Below are 27,224 nucleotides of genomic sequence, written 5' to 3'. Positions count from 1 at the left end.
TCATAGATATAAGCATAAAAAATCTTCTATTGTAACTACTGCATCAAGATAAGTAAGCAAGATGAGAAACAATTTCTCACAGTAATATGATTGAAAGAGTACTGTAAAAATGGCACACAGTCGTCCCTCACAATATAGCCATCCGATTATCGCTCATAGGGGTGTTACTTAATGTCTACAGGGCTCTAATACAGTTATAAAAACAATTAACCACTATAAACGAGGGACAACTGTATATGGCAATAGAAGTATAAGAAAATATATAGGCTATAAACTGCTTTACCTTTATAACATATTGTAGTTCATATAGTAATATATATAGTAATTCATATAGTAGTTTGTTCACTACTCAAAAAGTTAGGCATACAAAGTATGGCTTTCAGGTGAGCTAAAATGCACTGTAACCTTTAAAGGTGACCCCTAAACCTTTGAAGGCACATGTCCGCTATCAAGGAGCTAAAAGAAGTAAAAATTGATATTCATATTTTAACAAGATGAGACCAAGACCCCACCTCACAATTGATCACCAGCACGTCGCCACGGTGAGCCTTTACACAGGACATTTGATCAGAAGGAAGTAGCCACTGAGCGTTGGAACAGAGATACTTGTTAATCTCTCAAGTACAACGCAGGCGCACTGGCGATCCATGTCTTTTTTATTAATTCCTCTACAGTATACAAATATTCACACATAAAATGTCAAAAATCCTTTGTGTATCGTAAACATGTCATCCCACCTTGCAACTCTTACATTTTCCTTCATCGTGTGCTGTATTAAGAAAACTTGCATTGATTTGTCATCCTGTCCGAACACACGCATACACACACACACACACACCTAATAAACAGCGCCAACCCCTGCCGGTCACATGACCCATTAAGTTAGGTTGCAGCCGCTGAAGGTGAGAAGGTCTACACGAGAGGAGTCACAGTGTGAGGCGGGAGCTCTTTTGACATCATCACATCAAGAGGAGGTCCGTATTGCATCCTTCTTTTCTGAAGCAAATAAAAATGTCTGATACAGACACACCATCGTTGCAGCACAGACACACTTCCTGACACTAGTGTGTGTCCTTACATACAGAACATTTGACCTACATCAGGGGGTGAACAAGTTAAGACATCACAGGTAAATATACAGTACCTCACAAAACTGAGTACACCGTCATCCATTTTCTATACCGCTATTCCTCAATGAGGGTCACGGGTAAGCTAGAGCATATCCTAGCTAGCTTGGGGCGAGAGGCAGGAGAGTACACTCCTCACATTTCTGCAATTATTTAGGGCTGTCAAAAAAACTAATTCATTTCATGAATTACATTTTCAATTTTTTTTGTGTAATGAACACGTCCACAAGACCAAGCACGCCTCTGTCATGACGGCAGACGAAGGCACAGACGTCTCTCGTCCCTTCACCCTGAGAACAACACAGAACCGGAGATGCATTCAGGGACACTCCAAACATCACAAAAACGGCAATATTTTGTACGAATTTGAACACAAATTCACTGTTGTTACCTCTCACTTCGTAACTCTTAATTCAGATATTAAATTTGCTACATGTAAATATGCTGGGACACTGAAACTTTAAATTTCCCGTAAATTACACGATGCCTTTGAACACAACCTCTTATTGATCATAATAATACCGTTTAAAGTGTGATTCATATGTTCTGCTACTGTTAAAGAGATTAGTGTTCGACTTGTGTGTTATCTGGAATTTCCCCTGGTGGGACTAATAAAGGCATATCAGATCATTTGGAGCTGTTAATACATACAAATATACACAATCCTCTCCTGTCATTTATCACTCTTTTCATTAAGTGCAGTAAAAATGGGCATATTATAGACATAGTTGTGGGTGATGATTAATTATGATAAATTTTAAAACTGATTAATTTTTAAATAATGAATGTATTTGACAGCCCTGATATTATAGCTTTTCATGGGACAACACCCAACACACTGAAGACACTTGACACAATGTCAGTGCACCTACCTAATTGGGCCCAATTTGAACATGTTTAATTCGGGGTGTACTCACTTTTTTATCAGTGGTTTAGACTTTAATGGTTGGGAGTTATTTTGAGCGGATATTTAATTTACACCAAACTGTACACTGACAACTTCGCATTGTATCAAAGTGTCATTTCTTCAGTATTGTCCCATGAAATGTCCAAAATACAATGAAATTAATTGCAAAACATAAATAAATGTGCAGAAATGTCATGAGTGAACCCAGTTTTGTGATGCACTGTAAATTTGCTTGGCTACAGGATGCAGGGAATCAAGTAAATAGCGAGGTGACCGGGAACATGACCAACAAGATTTGACTATCCTCAGTAAACCCCCGCCCCTCCCACCATTGCCATAAACCTTTGAACACATCTTATAATAAGAAAACATTGTATATATATTAAGATGAGCTGTAGCCTTAAAGTGGCGGCACATCCTTTTGGCTCCGGAGCCACCATGCTGCTGCTCATGTGACCTTCAACTCTTTGCCAAGATATCAGGAAGTAGTGCAACATTTTTTTAACCTTCACCAAGGTGAATAAATCAAGTGAACCCATATAATCCATGTATCAAGGAGTGTGCTGCAACGGCAAGCGTTGCATGCATGTGCTTCGAAATAAATAAACGCCTCCATAATGTGAGGTCAGAATGAAAAAAAAAATTTGACCTCTCAATGGACTAAACAAGAAAAAGGCATTAGTGAAAAATAAGGCGACCAGACTGAGCAACATTCTGTTGTTGATGACAAAGAGAGCTGTTTTAGCATTAGCTCACAATGATGTCCTTGTTATATTAGAATATATTCTATTTCTCTCTCACACACCACGCTATCTTCTTATTTCTTCTTCTTAAATAAGCTTTTAATTTTGGAGGAGGAGCGCTTGATTTTTTCTCCATTGTCGCTGGAGTCCTGCGAGGAGGTGCTCAGGAGCTTGTGTTCCCGTCCCACGCTCCGGCCCTCCGAGTCCAGGGAGGTGAGGGACGGGTAGCGGCCCACGACAGGCAGCATGCTGGCAGGTAGCTGGCCGAAGCTGTGTGACTTCTCCAGGATGCCGTTGTACATGCCCTTCCTTGATGTGGAGACTCCCTGGGGGACCACCTGGCTCTCCGGCGAAACGCGGGTGAGGTCCGGCGAGCCTCTGTTTGCGAACATGTGATGCTCCAAGGCCGGTGAAGGAGAAGTGGACGGCGGGCTCGAGGGGGTGGCAGCCGGCGTGGGGGGGAGACTAGGGGGTGTGGAGTCCCTGCTGTTGCTGGTGATGGTGGTGTACACGGGAAACTCCGGGCTCTGGTTGAACAGCAGCATCTCCTCACGGGAGATCTTGCGGTAAGGGGTCTCCGAGGTCACGAAGCAAGGGTTGTGCGGCGGCTTGCGGCCCATCAAGGAGTTTAAGGAGTCTGTGTCTGAGCTGCCCTCCTGGGCGGTGTCCCTGAGGGAGAGGGGCGGACACAGATGTCACAAACTGGCACTCACTGAGCTGTATGGTGTTCTATTATGCAGCAGCCACTAGAGGGCGCTGTCACCACTTAACCCCAAATACCAGCGAGAATGTCTGTATAGAACACCTGTGAGTCCACACGTTAAAAGCATTCCGCGGCATTCCGGCCCGCGCTACATACCCCCTCCTATCGACATTTTCGACGTCTGCCTCGAGGTGATAGGAGAGGGACGAGCTGGCCATGGACAGCAGATCGGGATCAGGGGACATCAGCGAGGAAGAGCTGAGGAGGCTGCGGCGGGAGCGGCACAGACTGCTGTTACGCGTCAGCGGGGGTCGCATCAAAGTGGCTGTTAAGACAAAATACAGGGTTAATTTTGAAAAAATGACTAGACGTTTATGAGCCCCAAAACCTGCGAAAAATCCTATCATTTCCAACACTAACTGAGCTGTAAATGTGATCCTTTGGTTTTTCTCCAGCAAATAGCATAACCTTGCACAGGGTTTATCTAAAATGTAACATTAATGTTAGTAGAGTAGCTCACCTAGGAATACCAGCGTTGCTATCATTTGTGTCATCCCATCCAACCCCTTAATGTTGTGTTGTGATGCTGTAATGTGATACAGTCCTTCACAATGTCGCGATACGATTATCGCTCCCTCGCTAAATTTTTTCAGATTATTCAATTCATAAACGATGGATCACTGTTTGGTAGTACACATGGTCTAGTATTAGTCCAAACATGAAATACAAGTCATATGTAGTATTCTGGTCAACAGGTGGCAGTAATGACACAAACAATGAGGCATTACCTTACATTACATTACCTTAACACTGCATTAAGTCAGCTATAGCATGTCCGACATGTTAGAGTGCAAAAAAGTCCTCCTAAGTTGTTGTCTTCTTGAGTTTCGAAAAAATAAATTTGAGGCTAACTGGTTACCATTTCGAGTCCTTGCAGCATAACAGTTGTCATGTGGTGTAAACAGAGAATAATAATACTGTAAAGGTGACTATAGGGGTGTTATTTAATGTCTGTAGGGCTCTAATAAAAAACATATTTAGAAAGCCAAAAAAGGGGTTTTCTATGCTCTTAACTACTATATTCCATTTATTAACATTGAATCTTATATTGAGGAAATTGTATTGGATCAAGTGCGAGACACACACAGCTCATTCGCATGAATGCTAAACAACCAAAACGGCATGTTCCCAATAGGGCTTACGAAAAGCATTTTAAAGCCGTCTCATTTCCAGCATCTAGACTAGAACATTGGTAAGTTAAACTGTCCACCACATCAAATATCTTTTTTTTCAAGCAAATAATCTCACAAAATATAATTGTGACTAACATAAAAGTCAGTAGTTTACTGAACTAGGTGTGCCCATATATTGTAGTGGAGTCAGGCTACAGCTTATATTTCACTTCCAACACTCTTTTACCTACAGTATACACACACACACACACACATTGTGACACTTTTCTTATGACAAATACAGCAGCTCAAGCACAAAAGCTACTAAATCGTTAAAAGAATACTGCCAACTCATTGAGCACTGTGTGTGTCACTTCCGCCTTTGTCCCCCACATACTAAGGTGACATAAGCCCCAAATAGCCTGCCAGTAACTAGTAGCAAACTAGCTTGCAGCCGAGAGACTGATCACCTCTAAAAAACACTTGTTAGTTGGGACACTCGTATGCCAAGGTACTACTGTATAAATGACAATAAAAAAATATTTGCAACATTCGCTAGGTTCTTCATCATTCTCATCATAATAATATATGCAAATAATTATTTATATGCCCTAATAATAATATTTGTAAAAAATCATCTCATTACATTACAACTCATGTGCCCTGTGATTGGCTGGCGACCAGTCTTGCCCGGGTCTTGCCCGGGTCTTGCGGAAGACAGCTAGGATAGGCTGCAGCACCCCGGCGACCCTCGTGAGGATAAGCGGCAGAAAATGAATGAATGAATACATTACAACTCACTTGTGAACTGTGGAATGATGGGAGGCGTGTCCTCGTCCAGGTCATCCACCCCGCCCGCGATGGGGTACGGTGGGGCAGAGACGCACGGCATCACCACCCAGCTGTGGTCGGAGTAGAGACTGGCTGTCAGACTCGGCAGCCCTGAGTTGTTGACAACGGGGAATCCGCAGAGCCTCTCGATCTGCTGCCAGCGGTGCAGACGCTCCCTCAGGCATGCCGTCACCTCGGACAAGGACTTCCTATATAGAAAACGACCCAGTTGACAACAGCGTGTTTAAGCTACTTGTGTTTAACCTCTTGCGTACTTGGCCTCAAGTATCTTGTGGTCCACCTCGTCCAGTGAGGAGCTATGTGCTACATGAAGAGTCCCAAAGACGGAACTTCTCTTCTTTTTGATTTTCTCCGCCTGGAAATGCAAAAGGGGAAGATTAGGGAGAGCGGGAGAAGCATATCCACTGAGCCCTGAATGGTGGTACCTCATCCTTGGCGACGCAAAGCTGAAACTCCGCACTCTGCTTTTTGATGTTGTAGTACTGAACCTCCACCTCGTGCGTGAGCTGGAGCCACTTCTGCAGTGCTTCAGGCAGCGAGCGCTCTGAGTGCATCTCCTTCTCGGCTCGCTTCAGGGCTTTCCGTACCTACAAAAGGGGGGTGTTCTAGTTTTGCATCAAAAAGGTCCACGTTTGGACTGTTCTCACAGAATTATAAAGACGTGAGGACTACCTGGACCAGTTCCTCCTCAGCGTATTTGAGTCGGCTGAGCTCACATTCAGCGCCCTCTCGCAGTTCCCGAAGTCTGTAAGCTTCCTTCTTGGCGCCTGTGATCTCATCCCTCATCTTCTGTTCCAGATTCTGCTTTTCCACAATCACGGTGCGGTTTTCTTCCTGAGCTTTCTCCAAACTGACAGAAGGGAAAGCGGTTTTAAAAGGTTGTATCCAGCATGCTTCACTTCATTTGCCATTCTTCACCATACCGACTCTGTAGGTCGAGGAGGCTTTGCTCGGCATGTTGCAGGCTGTCCAGATCCTTCATCATTTGAGAGATGTGCACCTTGCTGTACTTGTTCTGCACGTAAGCAAACCAGCAACCCCCCACCCCGATCACTATGGAGACCATGAGGATAAAGTCCTTCATCCAGTTGTGTTGTGGGCCTGCAGGACAGCGAGGAACAAAAGAAAGTGTGAGCAAGTGATTTATAGGCCAGTCACTGCAATGCAGGTGTGTACTTACGGAGCGGGGGGCCAAATAGAACGGCATCGAGGGCCTTCAAGTTGAGTTTTTGTTTATGTCGCTGGTCTAATATTTTTAGCTGCATGGACATGAAGGATGGTTCGTTTGCGGCGATTCTGCAACATGCATTGTAAGAATAACCAGTAAGTATTGGGAATAGATAATAGCATATACAAAGCACACAGAACTCTGATGTGTCAGCAAATTACCACTATTACAAATGGTGGCCATTAGCTGTGACATCACCTCATGAGTCAGTCCAGAGGCGTAACATCCGTAAGTCTCACCATCGTGTTCTTTGCTAACGCCTTTGCTCCTCATATTTCAAATTTCTTGGCTCAAGACTGTGTTCTATTTACAGACAGGTATGTCCAAGCTGTAACATGAACTCATGTGGCCTCAAAGTAATCTGGAAGCAGTTTTAGACATGTCTTTTTTATCCCACGGTATTGCCATTTACGACCAGCAGAGAGCAGCATTGTGTAGCATAATGAGGACTAGTAATGTTCCTACTGCACTGTAAAGCTAAATCAGCTCCATCTACTCTAAAGGGTCAAAACATGCACTCCTACTGTGTTAACCGTTATTATTTTCCTGACAAGATATCATAATACAAACTAAGAAAATGAGTTAAACTACGAAAAGAAAAAACAACAGCAAAATTGAAAAAAAACTGAAGTGATTTCATGAGAATAAAGGCGAAATATTTATTATATTATATTATTATTATAAAATAACAATAAAGTAATGATGTTAAGAGGGAAGAAACAAAGGTGAAATAAGGTCTAAAATATGTAATTTTTATTAAAGCCGTAATATATTGAGAAAGTGGCAATTTTAGGCAAATTAGATTGAGTAGAAGTTATGTCAATTAATAATAATTCATATTAGAAGGAAAAAAGTTCATATTAATGATATTCGTTGTCACTGATAATACAAAACTGATGAAGGCTGTTTTTTTTCTATAACATGGGTTAGTTTAAATTTGTATATGGCCACCCCTTGTCTAATGATGACAAAACTTTGAGGATATCTGCATCAGTTTTTCATGACTGCAGTGTGCATGAGTCTACCAACCGTGGCAATGTGTTGCCCGTAACACGGAAGTCCCGGAAGTTCTTCTCATACTGGGGAAGTTCCACCGACTCCCTCAGCCACTGCAGCGTGTCCTCTATGGTCCAGTTGTGAACTGTTGGATGCAAACGTATATGCAGTATGTTGTATAGCGATACATCTATGTTAGGTGAATACCTTCAGAGGTCTTCCAGGCCTTCCATAGCTCCTCCACAGTAATGTGCTGGTCCTCACGGTGCAGGTTGCTATGCTTGTTGGTGTGATGCTGCTTCATGTCTTCTATTATAAACTGGAAAGAAGAGACATGAGTATAAATATAGCACTTGTCTCTTAGTATTTTACCTTCTCTTCACTATTATGTATGTGTGTTCTGTCTGGCTGATCACACACACACACACACACACACACACGTTCATTTCTCTCATCTTTCTTCCTTTTAGGGAAAAAAGATCACTTCAACCTGTGTATGTGCGAACTTTCCGGCTGTCCTCCTTTTGACAGCTTGGATCGTCATGCCCCTGTAGAGTTGTAGAGTCAAAGTCACAGGAAAAGAAATGCCCTTTATTGTTCTACAAAAGTGGGTGAAGCTGTATCCACTTTTAATTTACTGTATTAGTAACATATTTTATGTTTTTTCCTCCAATGATGGCTGCTGTTCTTTGACTATCCACACCAAATGTGTAGTCGTATTTACAAATGTAAATGTTTACAATCTTCATTAATATTTGACTGTTTCAGCATTTGTCCCATTTCTGAAAAGCATGTAAAACAATAATAATAACTGCACTTCTGCAATACCTTCACTACACACTTCCTAGTCAAATGACACGGAGACGTCTGGAAAGAAGGGATTCGGTTGTCAAACTATAAATAAGCATCAAGAGGTTTGGCGGACAGGCAGGAAGAGTTTGATCACGACTTGAAAAGCTTCAGTGTGGTGAAATGCATCTTTGGGGATTTTTCTTGACATCTTTAAGAATAAAGTCAAACAAAATGCTGCTAAAATTGCGTACAAAGTCATGAATTAGTAAGTTAACGGAATTTGCCAAGGGTATTTCTCTTATGTAGCAAACATGTTGGAATGTTTCCAGAATAGCCCATTGGAGAAGAAATCCTGGCATGGCTTCATATCTAGTAAAATGTCTGTGACCAAGAATGCCTCAAGTGCAGGTCTTGGAAAAGTGTGATGTCCGGTTGGTAGCAGTTTTTGGGATGAGAAAAGAGACAGAGGAATCTTTACTGGATGGGTGTAGGGTGTCAGCAGTTGGGGGATATGGGGGTGGCAGAAGCAGATAGAGGAGGAGCTCTAATCTTAAACCCCATTACCACCACCCCCAGACAGTTTGTGCTCTTCCCGTCTATGAAATGATCTCTGCCTGGAAGCACGGTCATACTGGAGTTGGGACATTCAGAAGTTGCTTCTTGTCTGGTCCAGGTTGGATGACATGAGTCATTCCAGCTCAGTGAGAATTTGCATTCCCATCCCAAAGGGGGCTGGCACCTGAGGGTGTGTGCTTAACCAGTGAGTCATCTGTGTTCCCAACCAATAAGCTTTTTTGTACATAGAGTGAAAGCATTTTAAAAGTACCATTTTATCTCATTTTAAAACATTAAATGAATAAAAACTTTGAGCTCCCACAATGCTGCAGAATCAGATACCGATTATCCATAAGTGAAATCGGCTGATGCTGATCACATGCTGTAGATTAACTCTTTCAATCCCAGCCATTTTTCAAAAGCGGTCCCTCTTGGTACCGGCCATTTTGGATGATTTGGACTGATTTTGCAAGGCTGGCCGTCCTTTTGGCTACATGAGATAATGATCACATCGTGAGCCTTGAAAACTCACCATACTCCATTTATTGTTCTTCATGTGTTGTATTAAGGTAAAGCTTTTTAACATGCAACACAGGGTGCAAAATGTATATCACGCAAACGGTAGGTAAGTCCCACATGAGTTTGGCAAGGTTGTGCAATGTTCTAGCATGATGAGGTTAAGCAGTATAGAAAACGGATGGATAGATGCCTGCACAATGTGAAGAAAAGTGGGCGGGGAACACTTGTTCCAGGCTGCATGCTGAAATATTGCAAGGCGGAGGTGATTGCCGTTGATAGGCATTTGTCGGTATATGCCGATCACATGCTTTTTCCACGAAAACCATCCGATATTGATCGCCGGCCAATTGATTGGAGCATCCCCTCAAGATTTATGTAGCATCTGCAGGACTGAAAACTCCCATAAAAAGGACTGAATGGATGTTCCTTAAAGACTGAAAATCCTTAAAGGTCCCATGTTTTTAATTATTAGGTACTTTCATAATCCCCTTGGGGAAATTCAGGTATCTCTCATAGCTCACACAATCAAATAATATTCACGGAACTAAAATGACTAAAAATACATACAACAAAACCAGATCAGATAAAAATACTATGTAGTATATAACATGTCCATAAAAACAGTGTTGCAGTTTCCCTAGGTAAAAAAATAATCAACTTATAAACTAATTTTAGCGAAATCTCCCCCGCTCAAAGCCAGCTGGGATAGGCTCCATCATACCCCCACAACCCTTATAAGCATAAGCCACATATAAAATGGATGTATGGATAGCTAAATCTCAAAGGTCCCACAATAGTGTATTGTTTGTTTTAGGGATCTCCCAATCAAATCCTCAGGATCAGCTGCTGATCAGATAATATCAGCTTCGGCCATTAGATTAGGCCGATCCGGTTGTCATACCACATTCATAACAAAGGGCCTCAAAGCTATTTTCCACATGACTCCCGCTACCCACACAGAGAAGAAAACACAAAATTACCATGCAGACATGTCCGCAATGTATCGTGGTGAAGTTTCACTTTGGACATTGAATATTAGGCTCCATAGCTACAACAGTAGTCCCCCTCACTGTGCCCGGACTGCTCTGTCATGGATCGGTGAGCTCGCATGAGAAGTGCCGCTGCAACCGCTGGTTTTTAATACTATGAACCATTAATAAATGTAATCACGTGATAATTAATTAGAAATTCATGGCACGATTGGCACAAACTTTTCCACACAACATTGCGGCTTAAAATACCAGTGGTTGCTTTCATGCTGGGATTTCATTTTCGCCGCGTCATGATTTTCAACTTTATCCTTATTTTGTCTGGGATGCATTTTTCAGGGGAACATTGTTAAAAATTCGATGACAAGACATAAAATCAATCAAAGCAAAATAATCTATGATAACAATAATCACACACAACCCTTGGGATACATATTGCTATTAGAACGCCATTAAAAATCCCTTTTGCATAGCAGGGGTCCTTTAACTTCATAGAAGATGTAGCAATAACATCTCTGCATTGCCTGGGATATGCATGGAGAGCTCTGGCATGCTTTGTGTTTACAAGCCACATTTTTTTTTAGAAGTTAGACATTATAGAGTCATGAGCGAAGAGGCCCCCGCCATGTAACCTAATTTCACTGCAGCCCCCGTGTCCGCCAGTGATTAAACACACAAACACAAGCGCGAGGTTCTGAAAGCTGGCTGATTATCTCGAAACTCCAGAGCCACGTGGCCTAACCCGCTCAGATGCAGCCCTCCCCAAAGACATAAGCTAAGCCTAACGTGTAAAGTGTTAGCATCTAAAAGGCGGGGAGATGTACAAGATTTAAGCGACTTGTTAGCTAAATACCAGAGGGTTCGTTCTTGTGTCAACACTTTCTTTTCGTTTAACTTAATGGGACGGTGCTAAGAAGGGACACATCGTACAAGCGATGTACAATATATAACTAAGCCAAATCCAAACCACTGGTTATGATGTGTGTATTGTTGCGCAATTGTTCAAATAACATTGGAAGAACCTGCAGAGAGATTTAAATCAACACAAGTCATGTGTCGTCAGGCGGCACCTTTGCTGTAAGAGTTGACGTAAGGCGACAAATACAAAACTGATATTTGCAGAACTCACCTCCACGCTTTCATTCACCTCGATGCCGCCGTCGTTGTCATCGTCCAGCTGCTTGTGGATGTGGCGCAGTGCCACCAGACTGAAGCGGTCTGCCTCGCTGATGCACGGGGGTATGACAATGTGGCAGGGGTCTGGGGGTAGTGGGGGGGACACAGGTAGGTAGAGATATAGGTTAGAGATGACGGTTGAGTGAAAGTTCTATTTCAGTAGATTCATTTCTGATGTGCTGTAATACAGTAAAAAAAACCTACTGTACCTTGAAGGCATCTGTCCAATTGCAACAGATCCAAGCATAAACACAACACCTGTATTGTGGTAACATGCAAGGGCGTTTGAGGGAATCCATATTTAGCAGGGTGGAAAACACGTTGGTGGAAAATTACAGCTTTGTCAAAAAACGGCATATCCGCATCCACCGGTTTCATCCTCCGTATACTATAGGCCGATCTCGTCGACTGTGTGCAGCTCGCAATTCAGTCACTTTTATTTTGTGACGGGAATCTTTTTTTTTTTTCAATGTATGGACTCTTGAATTTGCATGAGCGTACTTCCTCCTGCCTGCAGGGGAACGCCACGCCCATCACCAACAATGCTATGCATATATACATACATACATACGGTATATTCTGAACCCCCTGTCTTTGTCTTTGCCTTTGAACTTGATGTCCTCTGTGGGCATACATAAAAAGTCAGCAAATATGGTTTCTCGTCTCATATGGCAAAATGCCTTCCAAGTCAGTTTGACCTGTGACCAGGCCCCATAAACGTCACGAGCGCAGCATCCAGTACCGTCTCTTGTTCAACAAAATATGCAAGCAGTGGTCATGCAAGCAATGGACAGTTCGACGGGCGTAAAGATAAGCGGGTTCCACTGCATCAAATTAAAGTTGGAGACCACATCTGCTTTACTACGACTCAAACTTTTATGTTGAAGTGATTTTTTTTTTTTCATGGCCTAATTCTGTTCTGCCAAACTCATCAGATATCTTCTGAAGCTTCGGAATAAAGACAATTCTGGCATACTTAAAAAAACTGTCATTTACAGCGACAGCACAAACCTTCCTTTCCCAGGTGTCCTCTCTCTCTTTTGTGTATTTAGGGATAGTTATGAGGAACCAAGTGACAGGAAGTCGCTGCCGGTGACCCCGAGCATTCAGGCAGAGGAAGGATAGTAGGCGGGTGGGGGGAGGAGGGGTGTTTGACGTGTGTAAAATCAAAACAGCCGGTCCCAAAAGACGTCAAAATTGGAAAGCACTAGGTTATTTTTAACCCGGCAGGCTTGCGCTTGTCAGGATGTAAGAGCTCAACAATGGCAGAGGTCCCCCTCACACACACATGCAGTGAGTAAACACAGTTATACTGTATTTCACTTAGCGAGCAATCAAAAGATGTCAGCACCAACGGGTTGATGTGTGTGTCAGTAAGATGTGTTTAGTGTGTGTGGGGGGGGGGGGGGGTACCTGGGAGGTATCTGTGTTGGTTGGGTAATTACGCTTGTATCAATAAATGTATGCTATAAATCCACATAACCAGAAGAAAGTCAATTTACTTGAACTCCATAATATACAGTATGTATATGTATATACGTATAATGTATACATAATTGTATGAACAGTAAACATTCATTCATTTTCTACCGCTTATCCTCACAAGGGTCGCGGGCATGCTGGAGCCTATCCCAGCTGTCTTCAACCAGTCACACAGACACTCATACCTATGGACAATTTGGAGTCGCCAGTTAACCTAACTCCACACAGAGATGACCAGATTGTGGAATCGAACTCTGGTCTCCTAGCTGTGTGGCCTGCGCGCCAACCACTCATCCACCATGCAGCCCAACAATAAATATCTCAGTGTCATTCATGATACCAAGGTCAGATAGACACAGGGAAAAATATTATGGCATTTTTTTGAACAAAATGGCCCCTTTAGAGGGCCCCTCGTGTGCAAAATTGTGTCCCTTGAGCCAGGTTATGAGGACTAAACATAAAAAATAAAATAAATCACATCTTAAAATAACAAACACTACTCATAAACAAAACAGACACACAAAAGGGCTTGTTCCCAGTCGGACTTACTAAAAGAACTAAGGCTAGATTTTGGACAACATACTTCCAATACACTATTGTGGGACCTCTGATACTTCTACAATTGGTAAGAAATGGTACAATTTTAAGGCTTTACACCGGAATTGCATCCATTCAGTCCTTTCTGGGAGTGTTCATTCCCGCAGATGTGACAGTAACGCACCTTCATTCTCACGTTGCTTTTTGAAGTCATGTGACCGATCATTTAGTTCCAATGGATTTACATTCAAGTCACATAGCTGCAGGTCCAATCTAATTGTACTGCCAATGGAGGGGCGATAGAGCTCCTCGAGACAGGGATCACAGCACGTTCCAGCAGCGGGGAACGACTATGACAGATGTCGGGAAGAAGAAGGCTGTTAGGTTGTGCTGACTGCTGCGTTTCCGGTAATCACAAAAGGCCTGCACGCCTACGTGCTGTCTCAAGTACGAACATGTCTGAACACCAGCAGATACTGAACAGACGAGACGACATATTGCGTCTATAGGTGGTAGTGGATCATCCCATTTCCCTGTAACTGATTCAAACCACCATCATTCCTTCAGGGAGCTGTGAGAGCCCCAAACCCATGTTAAATAATCACTAATCCTCTCCTAGGCTTTTAGAAGGGCAAATAAAAAGGCATGATCCGCAGACACCCACTCGGTCAGATCCTAAAAACTTCCAGAAAAGGAGATGCTCTTTGCAGGCCGGGGCTTCTGCGGAATGCTTCAATTACAGTCCTCGAACACAAGATCAGCAACGTCCGAGGACGGCCAGAGAAAGCCGGAGGGAAGAATGAGAATGCAAGACGAGGTTGAAGACCCTTCTAATTATCATACTTAGTCTCTGACATGTTCTTTTGGCCGTAAGGGGGGCACGGGAGGCGGCAAGACTCAGACTGAGAGACAGCAGGCAAATGATGCAGAATTAAAACATGCTTAAGTCATTTAAGGTTCTTCTGTAAACAGCAAGTAAGACTTTTGAACTGCATTTGATGAGCATGCCTAAGTTCTCAAAGTGGGGTATGCACAATTAACAAAAACACTCATATTGTCGTAATACACTCGTAATCCTCATGTGAACAACCACAGCGAAGAAGCAGTACAGTGCAGAAAAAATGGGACAGTATGAAGTTCGTTGTTGTGTGTGCGTTAAATGAATAAATGCGTTTTCTGATGATGTACATTCATCTTAAAAGAATTTCCAAGAGTATTTAAATTGTGTGCTAAATGAAAGCTGGTCTGTGTATGTGGCGCAGTGAGCAATTAGTGTATTTTCTGAGCTCATTTGTTTGTTTACTGAATGCACTCCCAATTTCGCATGTGTTGGTCAATTTATGCTTTCATGAATAATGTGTCTTCTTTGGGCGACGGTCCTTGAACACACCATATGTGAGGCAGCTTGATGATTCAAGGGGTATGTTGTACCTGTGTTGTCACAAACAAGAGTGTTTACTCGCAACCGCACATTTGACTTAGAGATACCGTCTCATCTGATTTTATCTGATATCTACCATAGGAGGCATTCAAACAAGCAAGACGTGTAATTTGTCATGAGATGTGTGATGTTCATGTCCAGTTCCAGTTGGATAGCATTGTTGGAGTGCCGCATAGAACTCAGTCATCCAGGCCTGAAGTTGCAAAGAATTGCAGATAGTCTTTTTGTTGTACATTTCTGATGTAAATTTAAAACCAGTTGAAAAAATTGCAAGAATTTACTGTACATTTTACACTATTTTACTAAACAACCATCTAACTCAATGTCACCACACACCATTAACAAAACTGCAGACACCAAATGATAGGTGATGAGTAAAAGTACAGAAAATGTTATAAATGAATTGCTTGACATCACACTCCACTAAATAAACAGCTCACGACATGCATCAACAGTCCATCAAATATAATATTTACCCATGCAAAAAAGGGGCCAACATGGTCTCTCATGGCCAAATGATGGCCTAATTCATGGACCCAACCAGATATAAAGAAGTTGTGTTGACGTTCTGTGTCTCCAAACTAAACTAATTCTTTCATACCTTGTTGGTGTAAAGAATGCCTACTTTCTTCTTTAGAATGTATGCATTCACTCCATCACATTTAGGTATCTGCCTTGTATAGTCGGCTTTAAGTCTTTATAAAACTTTAACATCTGGCCCCCAAGTGAAGACCAGAAGTGACAGACTGCTTCTAGGTCACACAGCTGCTACCTAGCCATTTTTTTCAACCTCCCTGAACAACAGGATTCTACTGTTTGTTTTGATAGCATTCCAGAATGTTATGTTGGGAATATTATGTAACTGAGATAAGTCAACTTAACTCAAGTCAACTTAAGTCAAGTTAACTTTTTATATCAACACCTCATTTATGCGACGAGGAAAGTTGCTGCAAAAGCAAAGAAGTGCCAAGAATCCACCTGCTTGTCCAGAAATGTGAAAATGAAAAAGTTAGAGATTTGGGCTCAGACTTGTTAATGTGAATTTAGGTCTTATAATTCTCTTTACAAATGTTGACATCAAGCATGGTTGGTGCGTTATGGCTTGGGTTGAATCGGTAAACATGGGCAGGTTTCGTAAGACTTGTGCACACTCGGCCGTTCTTGCGACAAATGTCCTGCATATTTGGCTAGTGCAAATGTTCTGACCCGCTCTCAATTTCGTTTCACTTGAAAACTCAAAGTAATCCGAAATCCAAAACCCACGGAACACTCACTTACTCTAGGATAACATTTGTGTCATTTATTTAATGTGATTGTTCCTCTCATGAGTGATCAATGGCAGCCACCACCTTCCACAATAGAAATAAGTAAAACGACTTAGACTGGAAATACATAAATCCACAAAAGTCAGGGAAATTGAAGTATACGGCAGCACACAAGCCAGGAACAGCACAGTATGAAAACCGTATGAATGGTCTAGCACGAGTACAACCTTAGTCTTACAGCAAAGAGGTATCACTTCATAATCAAATAATGCTGTCTGGCATGCTGCTTGTTGACCAGCTTGTTAAAGTGCAGTTCAGACCGTTAACGGCAGTGAAATGGCATGCCGAGGAAATCCACACCTCCCATTGCCCCTCTTGCCCCCGTGGCTACAACGTCACATGCTTGACACCACCGGAAAGTCCCTGACATGCGAGGGGACTGAACCCCTAAGAGGACAAGCCAGTAAGCTTGTAGAAATAAGGAAACTTAGCAAATGACACACAGTGGCTCTGCCGGAAGTTACAAGCTAAACAGAGACAGTGTTAGGTTTCTGTGAAGGGCAAAGCTTTGGACTCTTATTGTGTTAGGGTGACAAGTCTTTGCAATGCAGGATCCGGCTCTGAGAGCCCTGGCACCATGCTGTCCTCATCTGCTTAGTGGTCCACAGAGCTATTACAATGTAGCGGTCTTGTCCTAAAACTCATGAACCTGTATGCAGCCAAAGAAGAATAGTCAAGTGAAAGCGGTATGTTATAAGTTGCGACACACATTCTGAAGGTACGGCGGCATGTAGTACTTCAGCCATGTTTGCTTCCGCCGCAGAGTCTTCATGCAGACCAGAGTCACAACTAGAGGATCGACACCTTTTATGTGCGGCCAACAACAATCACCTGCCAAGAGAGGTTACACGCTACTGCATTCTGCTCTACACTGCCGCTGTTGTCCACTTACAGTACGAGCGACTATGTGCTTAGAAACCTCAAGAATGCATAGTAACAGCGATGTCAGCATTCGTCAGTTGGCAGGTGGAAAATAATCATGGAAAACTTCACCAGTAACTTTATAAATACTCTCAGAGGGATCTGCTCTCGGGCCTCATTAGGTTGAATAACAACCCTAAAGCCCCTCAACTGAGAAGGGCGGCAGCTGTCCACCTTTTGGCGGCGTCAGAGCGACGACACAGCGCTGACCTTTCCGGATATTAATATGTCTGTACGGCAACAAACGTTTTGAGGGCATATTTTGGAGCACTTTGTGGCAGCAAGGTGAATAGGTAACCCTTGGCATACAGGTGTCCTCTGGTTACAAACTCTGGTGATGTACAGTTGGTTAGGTTTTAGTTTAAGATCAGAACTTATAGCTAAATTATATATAAATTAACCTCTAAGTCCTTGTGGTTGTCCTGCACACTGGAAGGGACCTTGCAAGGAGGGAACAACATGCTTATTCGGAGGAGGAAGTTATCACCGTTCATGAATCCTTTCACATGTTCAAGGATACCATCGTTATCCTTTGATGATGATGGTGGCATTTGAGCGGTTTGAACCGGGCATTCAGCCAATGTTGATTTCTCCACTGAGCGTTTTCCAATGTCTAATTTGAAGTCATGTCTCACTTTTCTTTACCTTTGCCACAGGAAGAGTCTGCCTCCAGCTAGGGAGACACAGTGGAGGTTGAAGTTACGACTACATATTACTACGCCTACGTATTTTTCCACCCTTCGCACGTAAATTATTTTTCTTTTTGTACAATAATTCCGCTAAACAAAACAGAGACCACCTGTAATGTCTGTTGTTTCTCTCCATGCACAGCCATCACTGCCATCACAATGAATCCATTGCAGCTCCAGTCCTGATCCAGTCTGGCTTGCCACAAAGTGCCACTCGCACTGAGTCCAATATGTACTGTGGGCGAGCGTACGCTCTGGCCACGGACAATTACCTTTGCATAGAGAAGATTGTTGTAAACAATAGCCGTATTTGCCACTCGACGAGGTGTCGTAGATTTTTAGGTGCCTTTTGACTTTGAACTACATCTTTTTTGATGTTTGTTATTCTTAAATAGCCTTTAATTACTTTATATTGTTGTTTGTTCGTTGAGTGTACAATGTTGATAGATATCGTTCAAATGGTCTATTACTATTACCAATTTCTTGTATTGATAGGATGATGATATGATATGAGAATGCTCTGGCATTTACAGCATCTGGAAAAAAAAAAGTTAGACCCCAAACAGATTCTTTCCATTGTGCCGCATGGCAGACGGAGCCAGAGCTGCATCACACAGAGCACGTGTGAGCCTACAACAGGGATTTCAATCTTGCATAATGCTTCCGGCGGCCGCAATGGAGCCACAATGGATTTAGTGTGAGCCTGGTCTAAGTCTGGCTTTCTTCCCACAAAAAGGGTCCTACTGGAGTAGAAAAATTCCCAAAAAGCCGTTATGCTGACAAAAGTGAGTACACCTCTCACATTTCATCAAGCTTTTTATTATAACTCCTCAAGGGACAATACTATAAACCAGGAGTCTCAAAATCAACTTAAAATACCACCGGATTCAGTCATGAGCCTGAGCTATGGCAGGCTATAAGGGATAAAGTAAAACGTAAGTAAACATATATACATATACATATATAAAGGTTTTCTTCAGTCTCACAAACATTGGTCATATGAATTTCAGCTTGATTAAAAGGAAGTTGCTCTACATTTGGGAACACAGTAGCTGGAGTGGAACTTGCAATGGGCGTCTCTACACATTGGAAGCGTCAAGGAGTCATTACTTAACATAATAGTCTGACTCACTGTGTCATAAAAGAAATAACACTATAACCATTACACAGCAACTTAACACAGGTAGACAGCACATACAGACGGCAAGTGGAGAATAACAACTAGTGGAGGACAACAACAACTATGTTAAAGTAGAGGATAACAACAAGTGGAGGATAACAACATCTATGTTAAAGTAGAGAATAACAACTAGTGGAGGATAACAACAACTATGTTGAAGTAGAGAATAACATCTAGTGGAGGATAACAACAACTATGTTAAAGTAGAGGATAACAACTAGTGGAGGATAACAACAACTATGTTAAAGTAGAGGATACTAACAACTAGTGGAGGATAACAACATCTATGTTAAAGTAGAGAATAACAACTAGTGGAGGATAACAACATCTATGTTAAAGTAGAGGATAACAACAAGTGGAGGATAACAACATCTATGTTAAAGTAGAGGATAACAACTAGTGGAGGATAACAACAACTATGTTAAAGTAAAGGATAACAACTAGTGGAGGATAACAACAACTACGTTAAAGTAGAGAATAACAACTAGTGGAGGATAACAACAACTGTTAACTATAAACATGTACTTTGAAGAGCTATTAACAAAAAGGTGCCACAAGACATGCTGGGCGCTGGCATGACTTCCGTCGCTGAAAGTAATTCTTGCTTCCCAGGATGATGTGAGGCACTTGTTTTGTAAATAAATAAATAAAGTTCCTAATGTTGTTTTTGTGTTGGCACTGTGATTGTAGTTAGAGTTCAGTCTAGAGTTCTGTTCATGTGTGACTAACTCACTGTAGATTCCGTGCTGCCCAGTTCTTGCCCAAGTAAAGACCTTCTTTTATGTAAGCTGAAGTGGCACTGCCTGTCTCCCCATGGTGCATTGCCTGCATTTACACTAAACTTTAATGTCAACTGGGGGCCACTCAAAATGGTCACGCTTTGAGTTTGTCTAAATAGCCGCCAAAACAAGTCATTACACCTCAAACTGTGTCTAAAGTATTGTGGAATCCTCTTCCACTCCTCCATGATGAAGTCACTGGTGGATCACTATTCTACCTTCCTTCATTCTGCTTGAGGATACTCCACAGGTGCTCATTTGGGTTCAGGTCTGAAGGCGACATACTGAGAGGAATCCATGATATCACTTGGCATCTTGGAAGTGGCTTCACAATGTCACAGCACATGTTGGTATTTAGGTTTCCCTCCATGAACCACGCCCCAGTGTCAGCAGCACTCATGCACCCCCATGTGTGACTGTAGGCAAGACACAACTATCTCGGTACTCCCTTGTGTTGCCAGGTCTTTTACATTAATGGCTGTCTGTCATTTTCAGGGTATAATAAAGCTACACTGATTCATTTCTATTGGGTTGTCCCTTGAGAAAAATACTACTACTAATAAAATGCTTGCTGAAATTTAAGAGGTGTATCAATTTACTGTACTTTTACTGTAACCTTTAAACAAAATGTAACTTACAGTGAAGAAAATAAGTATTTGAACACCCTGCTATTTTGCTATTTCTCCCACTTAGAAATCATGGAGGGGTCTGAAATTTTCATCGTAGGTGCATGTCCACTGTGAGAGAGATAAACTAAAAAGAAAAATCCAGAAATCACAATGCATGATTTTTTAACAATTTATTTGTGTGATACAGCTGCAAATAAGTATTTGAACACCTGAGAAAATGAATGTTAATATTTGGTACAGTAGCCTTTGTTTGCTATTACAGAGGTCAAACGTTTCCTGTAGTTTTTCACCAGGTTTGCACACACTGCAGGAGGGATCTTGGCCCACTCCTCCACACAGATCTTCTCTAGATCAGTCAGGTTTCTGGGCTGTCGCTGAGAAACACGGAGTTTGAGCTCCCTCCAAAGATTTTCGATTGGGTTCAGGTCTGGAGACTGGCTGGGCCATGCTAGAACCTTGATATGCTTCTTACGGAGCCACTCCTTGGTTTTCCTGGCTGTGTGCTTCGGGTCGTTGTCGTGTTGGAAGACCCAGCCACGACCCATCTTCAATGCTCTGACAGAGGGAAGGAGGTTGTTCCCCAAAATCTCAATACACGGCCCCAGTCATCCTCTCTTTAATGCAGTGCACTCGTCCTGTCCCATGTGCAGAAAAACACCCCCAAAGCATGATGCTACCACCCCCATGCTTCACAGTAGGGATGGTGTTCTTCGGATTGTACTCTTCATTCTTCTTCCTCCAAACACGCTTATTGGAATTATGACCAAAAAGTTCTATTTTGGTCTCATCTGACCATAAAACTTTCTCCCATGACTCCTCTGTATCATCCAAATGGTCATATGCAAACTTAAGACGGGCCTTGACATGTGCTGGTTTAAGCAGGGGAACCTTTCGTGCCATGCATGATTTCACATCATGACGTCTTAGTGTATTACCTACAGTAACCTTGGAAACGGTGGTCCCAGCTCTTTTCAGGTCATTGACCAAGTCCTGTCGTGTAGTTCTGGGCTGATTCCTCACCTTTCTTAGAATCATTGAGACCCCACGAGGTGATATCTTGCATGGGGCTCCACTCCGATTGAGATTGACCGTCATGTTTAGCTTCTTCCATTTTCTAATGATAGCTCCAACAGTGGACCTTTTTTCACCAAGCTGCTTGGTAATTGCTCCGTAGCCCTTTCCAGCCTTGTGGAGGTGTACAATTTTGTCTCTGGTGTCTTTGGACAGCTCTTTGGTCTTCGCCATGTTACAAGTTAAAGTCTTACTGATTGTATGGGGTGGACAGGTGTCTTTATGCAGCTAACGACCTCAAACAGGTGCATCTGATTCAGGATGATACATGGAGTGCAGGTGGACTTCTAATGGGCAGACTAACAGGTCTTTCAGGGTCAGAATTCTAGATGATACACAGGTGTTCAAATACTTATTTGCAGCTGTATCACACAAATAAATTGTTAAAAAATCATGCATTGTGATTTCTGGATTTTTCTTTTTAGTTTATCTCTCTCACAGTGGACATGCACCTACGATGAAAATTTCAGACCCCTCCATGATTTCTAAGTGGGAGAAATAGCAAAATAGCAGGGTGTTCAAATACTTATTTTCTTCACTGTAATTCTTGCTAAAGCAGGCAGTTTCCTAAATAAAGGATCCTATCAGAGACCATCATCATCCTGCAGGGTCATTATACCAGAAGCGGATGTTCCTCCCAGCTAGAGGCAAGTGATGTGTTTGTTTTGTTCAAACTATTAAAAAGGGAGAAGCCCACGTTCACATTGAAGTGCTTGTCTCAGGATCACCATGGGCATTCCATGGTTTAAAGACGTAGCAAGAAATTACACAAAAAACCCTACAGGCAAGGTAATTCCCAAGTGGCACCCGGTGTTCCTTCAGAAAACGGCTCAGAAATTGAATCTGAGGGGGCACACAAAGACTTGTTGTCCTCTGCAGGTTGCACATGAGGAGATGATGCAACAAGAGGGACAACCAGAGGATGGTAATGTATACTGACTTGTCATTGTTCGCCAGTCTACTGGGCAGAGATGAGCACTATGCCGGTCTGACACTGGCAAAAGGGCACTACAGTGGTGCTTTAGTCAGCATCATTCATCTGTTCATCAAGGTCCGACTCAAACCAAAACGGACTCTAACCAAAGCAAACCTACCCATATAAAATACTGTAAATCCAATTCATCCATTCCAGACAACCAAAAATGCAAACAGTGATGAATAATCAAGAGACTTTCTCCAAAACACAGGAAGTGGTAGCCTGGCTGGTTCTGGCCTCGGGTTTCTCATTCAGGTGTCTCCCTCTGTCAATGTTAGGTGTACAACAGAGCTTATTTGCAATCACAGCCTGCAGCGAGAGCTTTAGCATTTTTTTTTTTATGATTTAACATACTCAAAAGCTAGAACTCTATTATCAATATTTGAGTCACACCCCGGTTTGAGACACTTCTTGTTTGAGTCACATTGCAGCTGGCTCCAGGCTTATTAGTTCTTGTCGGAAGCGTTCCCGAGCATCCCGGCTATGGTTTGGAGGTTTTCAATATTGACTAAAAGACGGTTTAGTGAAAATGTGTAAAAAATGTAAAGGAAAAGACGTATTTGCGCACTGCCGTAAAAACCTTCAAAAACAGGAGAAGACTAGAATGATGGAATGGAATGGAATGGAATGCAATGGAATGGAATAAGCTGCAACAATTAATTGATTATTTGATGATTAATCGACTACCCAAATAATGAAAAGCTATTTTAGTAATTGATTTTTCTTTTTTTTTATTTAAATATGTAACCATCCACTGACTTCAGCCTCTCTGATGTTAGTATTTCTTAATTTCCTTTGCTATCCATGAAAGCAGATCTATTATCTTTGTGTTTTAGCTTTGGAAAGCAGTGATTGGCTTTTTTGCCTCATTGTGGATATGTTGCGTATCCAACTACTACCTGTAGGTGTTTGTTTCATATCTATGGCCTAACAAATTACTCCATTCATTGAAACAACAAGCTCTAGATTAATTGACTAAGAAATTGACTCAGAATGGCAGTTTTGTGTACATTTATTGTTTTACTGAACCTATTTGACAAACATATATATTTTTTTATTGTTTAACATTTTACAGAATATTCAAGCTGCAACCTGACACTTATTTTCTGTCTGTTCAAATCTTCAATTTCTGAATAAAGAGGTGGAAATTAAAAATGTATTTTTAAAAAGAATCGGATCCATCCATTAATCGATGGAAAAATAATCGCCCGATTAATCATTTATTAAAATAATCGCTCATTGCAGCCCTAGAATAGAATGTGCATTGGAAAGGTGCATCTGTCGCATGCATTATTATATAACTAGTGCCATAAGAAAGCACCAGGTAAATGTTATGTTATGTTTTTGGTTACCATTTAAAGTTTACACCACAATTTTGCATCAGTTTGTGTGCATGCTCCAGTTAATGTACAATATGACACAAATTTTGTTGTGCTATTTTTTTTTTTATCAGAAAGCATCCTTCCTTTTTATCATCCTATTAGTTTGCACACAAATTGTAGGAAGTTACCTCACTCATCTATGACGTCGTCAGCGCTTAGTTTTATAATCTTGGAGACATGTATAAAACAATTCTTAATGCATATAAATTACGAATAGAAGAGATATATTCATATTTTACCGTGGCTTTTACCGTCATTGAAGAGTACTGCTTCCTGTCTTGTTATGAGTTATTTTTTGAATTCAGCAATGTTTCTCACAGTCTTTATCAAAATGCTGGCACGTGCAACATGAGGTGAGAAACACAATTGAATTCAAGAAACAACCCATGTCAAAACAGGAAGGTGGTGTCTGTGTGGTGTCTGGCTGCAACATTGTGTTCATTGATGGTAAAAGTAACCTTACATGTTAATGTATGTTTATATATATTTGAAATTGTTTTCTGTATGTGAAACTATAATTGTAATGCTAAAAAATAAATGTTTACGTTTTGGAAGGGATTAGTTGGATTTACATAATTTCTCATGGGAAAAACTGATTGGGTTAGCATCCTTCTGGGTTAGAGCAGAGGCAGGGAACCTTTTGGGCTAAGACAGAGCTAGGAAAGCCATAGATTTCAGAATGTATTTCTGTAAAAGCCAAACAATATTTTTTAGCATTAAATACAACTAAATGTGTGCATTTTTAAGCAAGACCAACAGTTTTGGAATATGTGTCTGAATGTATTATTTTTAATAACAATACGTTGCACTGAAGCTAACCAATAATAAATAAAATGTCTGGTGCCACCGCATGGTGACACGCTCAACTTTAACTCAGATATGTGAGAGATAAATATTCCTTGACATAAGCTAGTTACAAGTGCTGATCGTTGCTAGCGGTTGCCTAGCAACACTGCCAAACAAAGCAAAATGATACTGGCCCTGGAACTACGGATTGAAAATCAGAAATATGGTCAGTTGGGCTGCTGGATGAGGATCAGTTTCAAAATTCCAAGATATTCTCAATAGCCAAAATTTTAGATTCTAGAAGGAGATGAATGAGATACTAGAGCGTATACTGCACTACAAACCATGCAAGAATTTAAAAGTCTGCAATAACAGATTCCTTTATTCAGTAATAATCTGTGTCTGGCCCAGAAAAAAATTAATGACACTGTGATTAACACATTAACACACAATAACACTGTGATTTCTGTAATATTTTGCTTTAAAGGTCTGCAAAAAAATCAATCAATCAATGTGATTTTGTTAAGAAATGTCCAAGAGCCAGATACAGTCATCAAAAGAGGCACATCTGGCTCCAGCGCCATAGATTCCCTACCCCTAGGTTAGAGTCAGACCTTCTGGAACAAATTAATAGTGCTACTCAAGGTTCCACTGTTCCACTATTTTTATATTGTGTGTAGGCCGACAGCCAGGAGGTGTCCAGGTTAAAAAAACATGTAAATCTTATTATGTCATGAGGTTGATTTTGGGCACCTTCTCCATCAGTGTCACACCTGCATGATTATATTATACTACATATTTACATCGGCAGCAGGACCTATATGTGTAGGTGAATGCACCCCCTCCAGAGTCATTTCCAGGGACAGGAAGTACATCTATTATGTCCTCATGTGGTACAGTATGTGTAGCTTTGAGAATACAAAAGTCACAGCTCATTCATTTTTGCATCACTGTAACAAATGCATGACTACACGTGTACTACATGTTTGCATTGTGCCATCGTGCAGAGTCCATTTGTGTAGATGAACGGTACCCTTTGCAGTGATTTTCCGGGGACAAAATAGAAACGTGCATGGTGTAAATCCATAACTTTGAAGGTACAATACAAAATCACTGACAATGTTTTGATACCTGCTTCATCAGTGTAACACCTGCATGACAACACATGGGGTACTTTTGCATAGGGGGACAGTACATAGTCTATTTGTGCAGATGGATGCACCCCTTGCAGTGTTTTTTTCCAGGTGCATGTATGTCTAAATGTATGTTAGGTCCTGCAAAATGAGGAGTACATCACTTAAAAAGATTTAGTTGCACTGTACATGCACAAGTAAAAATGCATCAGGTGTACCATGAAGGCTAGCAGGGCATTCCCAGGCTTTCTCCATTATGATAAGGTGAGGGAAGTGGGGAGGGGGGGTATCCGACAAGAGCTGCACTTACCTGCAGTGGCTGAATGTCCAGTATCCGCCGAGCTGCCCACGGAGCCCAGTACCGCATAGATGACGAGTCCACGTAGCAACACATTTAGCAACGTGGGCATGTTGCACATAGTGGACGTGTGTGGGTATAGGACGAGATCCGTGCGTTAAAGATGTTGAATCATGGAGCGGCAGCAGCAAAACAAAATGTGTATTTTTAAGAAGTAAAGAAAAAAGGCAGTCTTGTAGTATAGGGTACACACATTGCTGTTATAAAACCTCTCACACGTGAAACTAATATCTTCCACAGGTACTTTGAGAAGGTCTGCGCGCTGCAGGCTCCCCCATCATATCAGTTGTCAACTAAATCACCCATATGATAGGAGAGGCTTGTGTGCAGGAACCCCACCCTTAATCCCTGTAAAAATATGGCAAAATAAATAAAAAAATGACAATATTTGCAGTACCCGTGAGCAATAAAGTGCCAAATCCCCACGCAGGCCCCGCGAGTTGTTGCCAAGTCGTGCGCGTACTTCCAGTGTCCAAACAGAACGCGATAGGTCCGCCTCCTCAGCCAAACAGCAGCAAATCCCATCCAATGTTAAGACAATACATATACACACACACAGTTCCTCCTCCAGTTCTATATGGACCACACGACTCCCCTTGCTCGGCGAGTCCGCTTCTAGAGGTCCGTGCCGGCTTGAGGTTCGCGTGCCATCGCCGGCGGACGCGCGCTTTCGGGGGAGGGCACGGAAGTCTCTATGCAAATAAGCGAGGAAAGGGGAGGGCATTTTTAGAGGTGCGATTTTGAATAATTTGACTTGGCGTCATATTGTCCAACTC

At 41.9% G+C, this 27,224-nt stretch overlaps 1 protein-coding gene across 2 annotated transcripts; it reads right to left on the bottom strand.

Moving 5' to 3' along the window:
- Window positions 1–635: 635 nt before the first annotated feature.
- On the bottom strand, window positions 636–27,224 carry stim2b (stromal interaction molecule 2b). Of its 2 annotated transcripts, none has more exons than XM_058068252.2 (12): window positions 26,401–27,224; window positions 11,713–11,843; window positions 7,936–8,047; window positions 7,762–7,873; window positions 6,685–6,800; window positions 6,428–6,605; window positions 6,177–6,354; window positions 5,930–6,091; window positions 5,759–5,859; window positions 5,454–5,692; window positions 3,583–3,805; window positions 636–3,446 (listed from the first exon to the last, which is right to left on the bottom strand). In XM_058068252.2, the coding sequence occupies exons 1-12, from the start codon at window positions 26,507–26,509 to the stop codon at window positions 2,852–2,854; spliced, it is 2,256 nt and encodes a 751-aa protein (XP_057924235.2). In that variant the 5' UTR covers window positions 26,510–27,224; the 3' UTR covers window positions 636–2,851. The 2 variants fall into 2 exon arrangements, with proteins under 2 accessions (XP_057924235.2, XP_057924236.2); XM_058068253.2 differs by having other exon boundaries at window positions 3,637–3,805.

This window comes from Doryrhamphus excisus, linkage group LG2 (assembly GCF_037039965.1).
Source record: "Doryrhamphus excisus strain RoL-2023G ecotype Guam linkage group LG2, RoL_Dexc_Guam_v1.1, whole genome shotgun sequence".
Taxonomy (NCBI): Eukaryota; Metazoa; Chordata; class Actinopteri; order Syngnathiformes; family Syngnathidae; genus Doryrhamphus; species Doryrhamphus excisus.
The sequence above is the reverse complement of the archived record's forward strand: the minus strand, read 5'-3'. Positions and strand labels throughout refer to the sequence as shown.

Excerpts from the sequence above, each read along its gene's own strand:
- stim2b (XM_058068252.2), bottom strand. The coding sequence starts at position 26,509 with ATGTGCAACATGCCCACGTTGCTAAATGTGTTGCTACGTGGACTCGTC. Across the intron at positions 6,092-6,176 it reads CTGAGGAGGAACTGGTCCAG|GTACGGAAAGCCCTGAAGCG; the intron begins GTAGTCCTCACG and ends CCCCTTTTGTAG. Across the intron at positions 3,447-3,582 it reads TTTAACGTGTGGACTCACAG|GGACACCGCCCAGGAGGGCA; the intron begins GTGTTCTATACA and ends CCTCTCCCTCAG.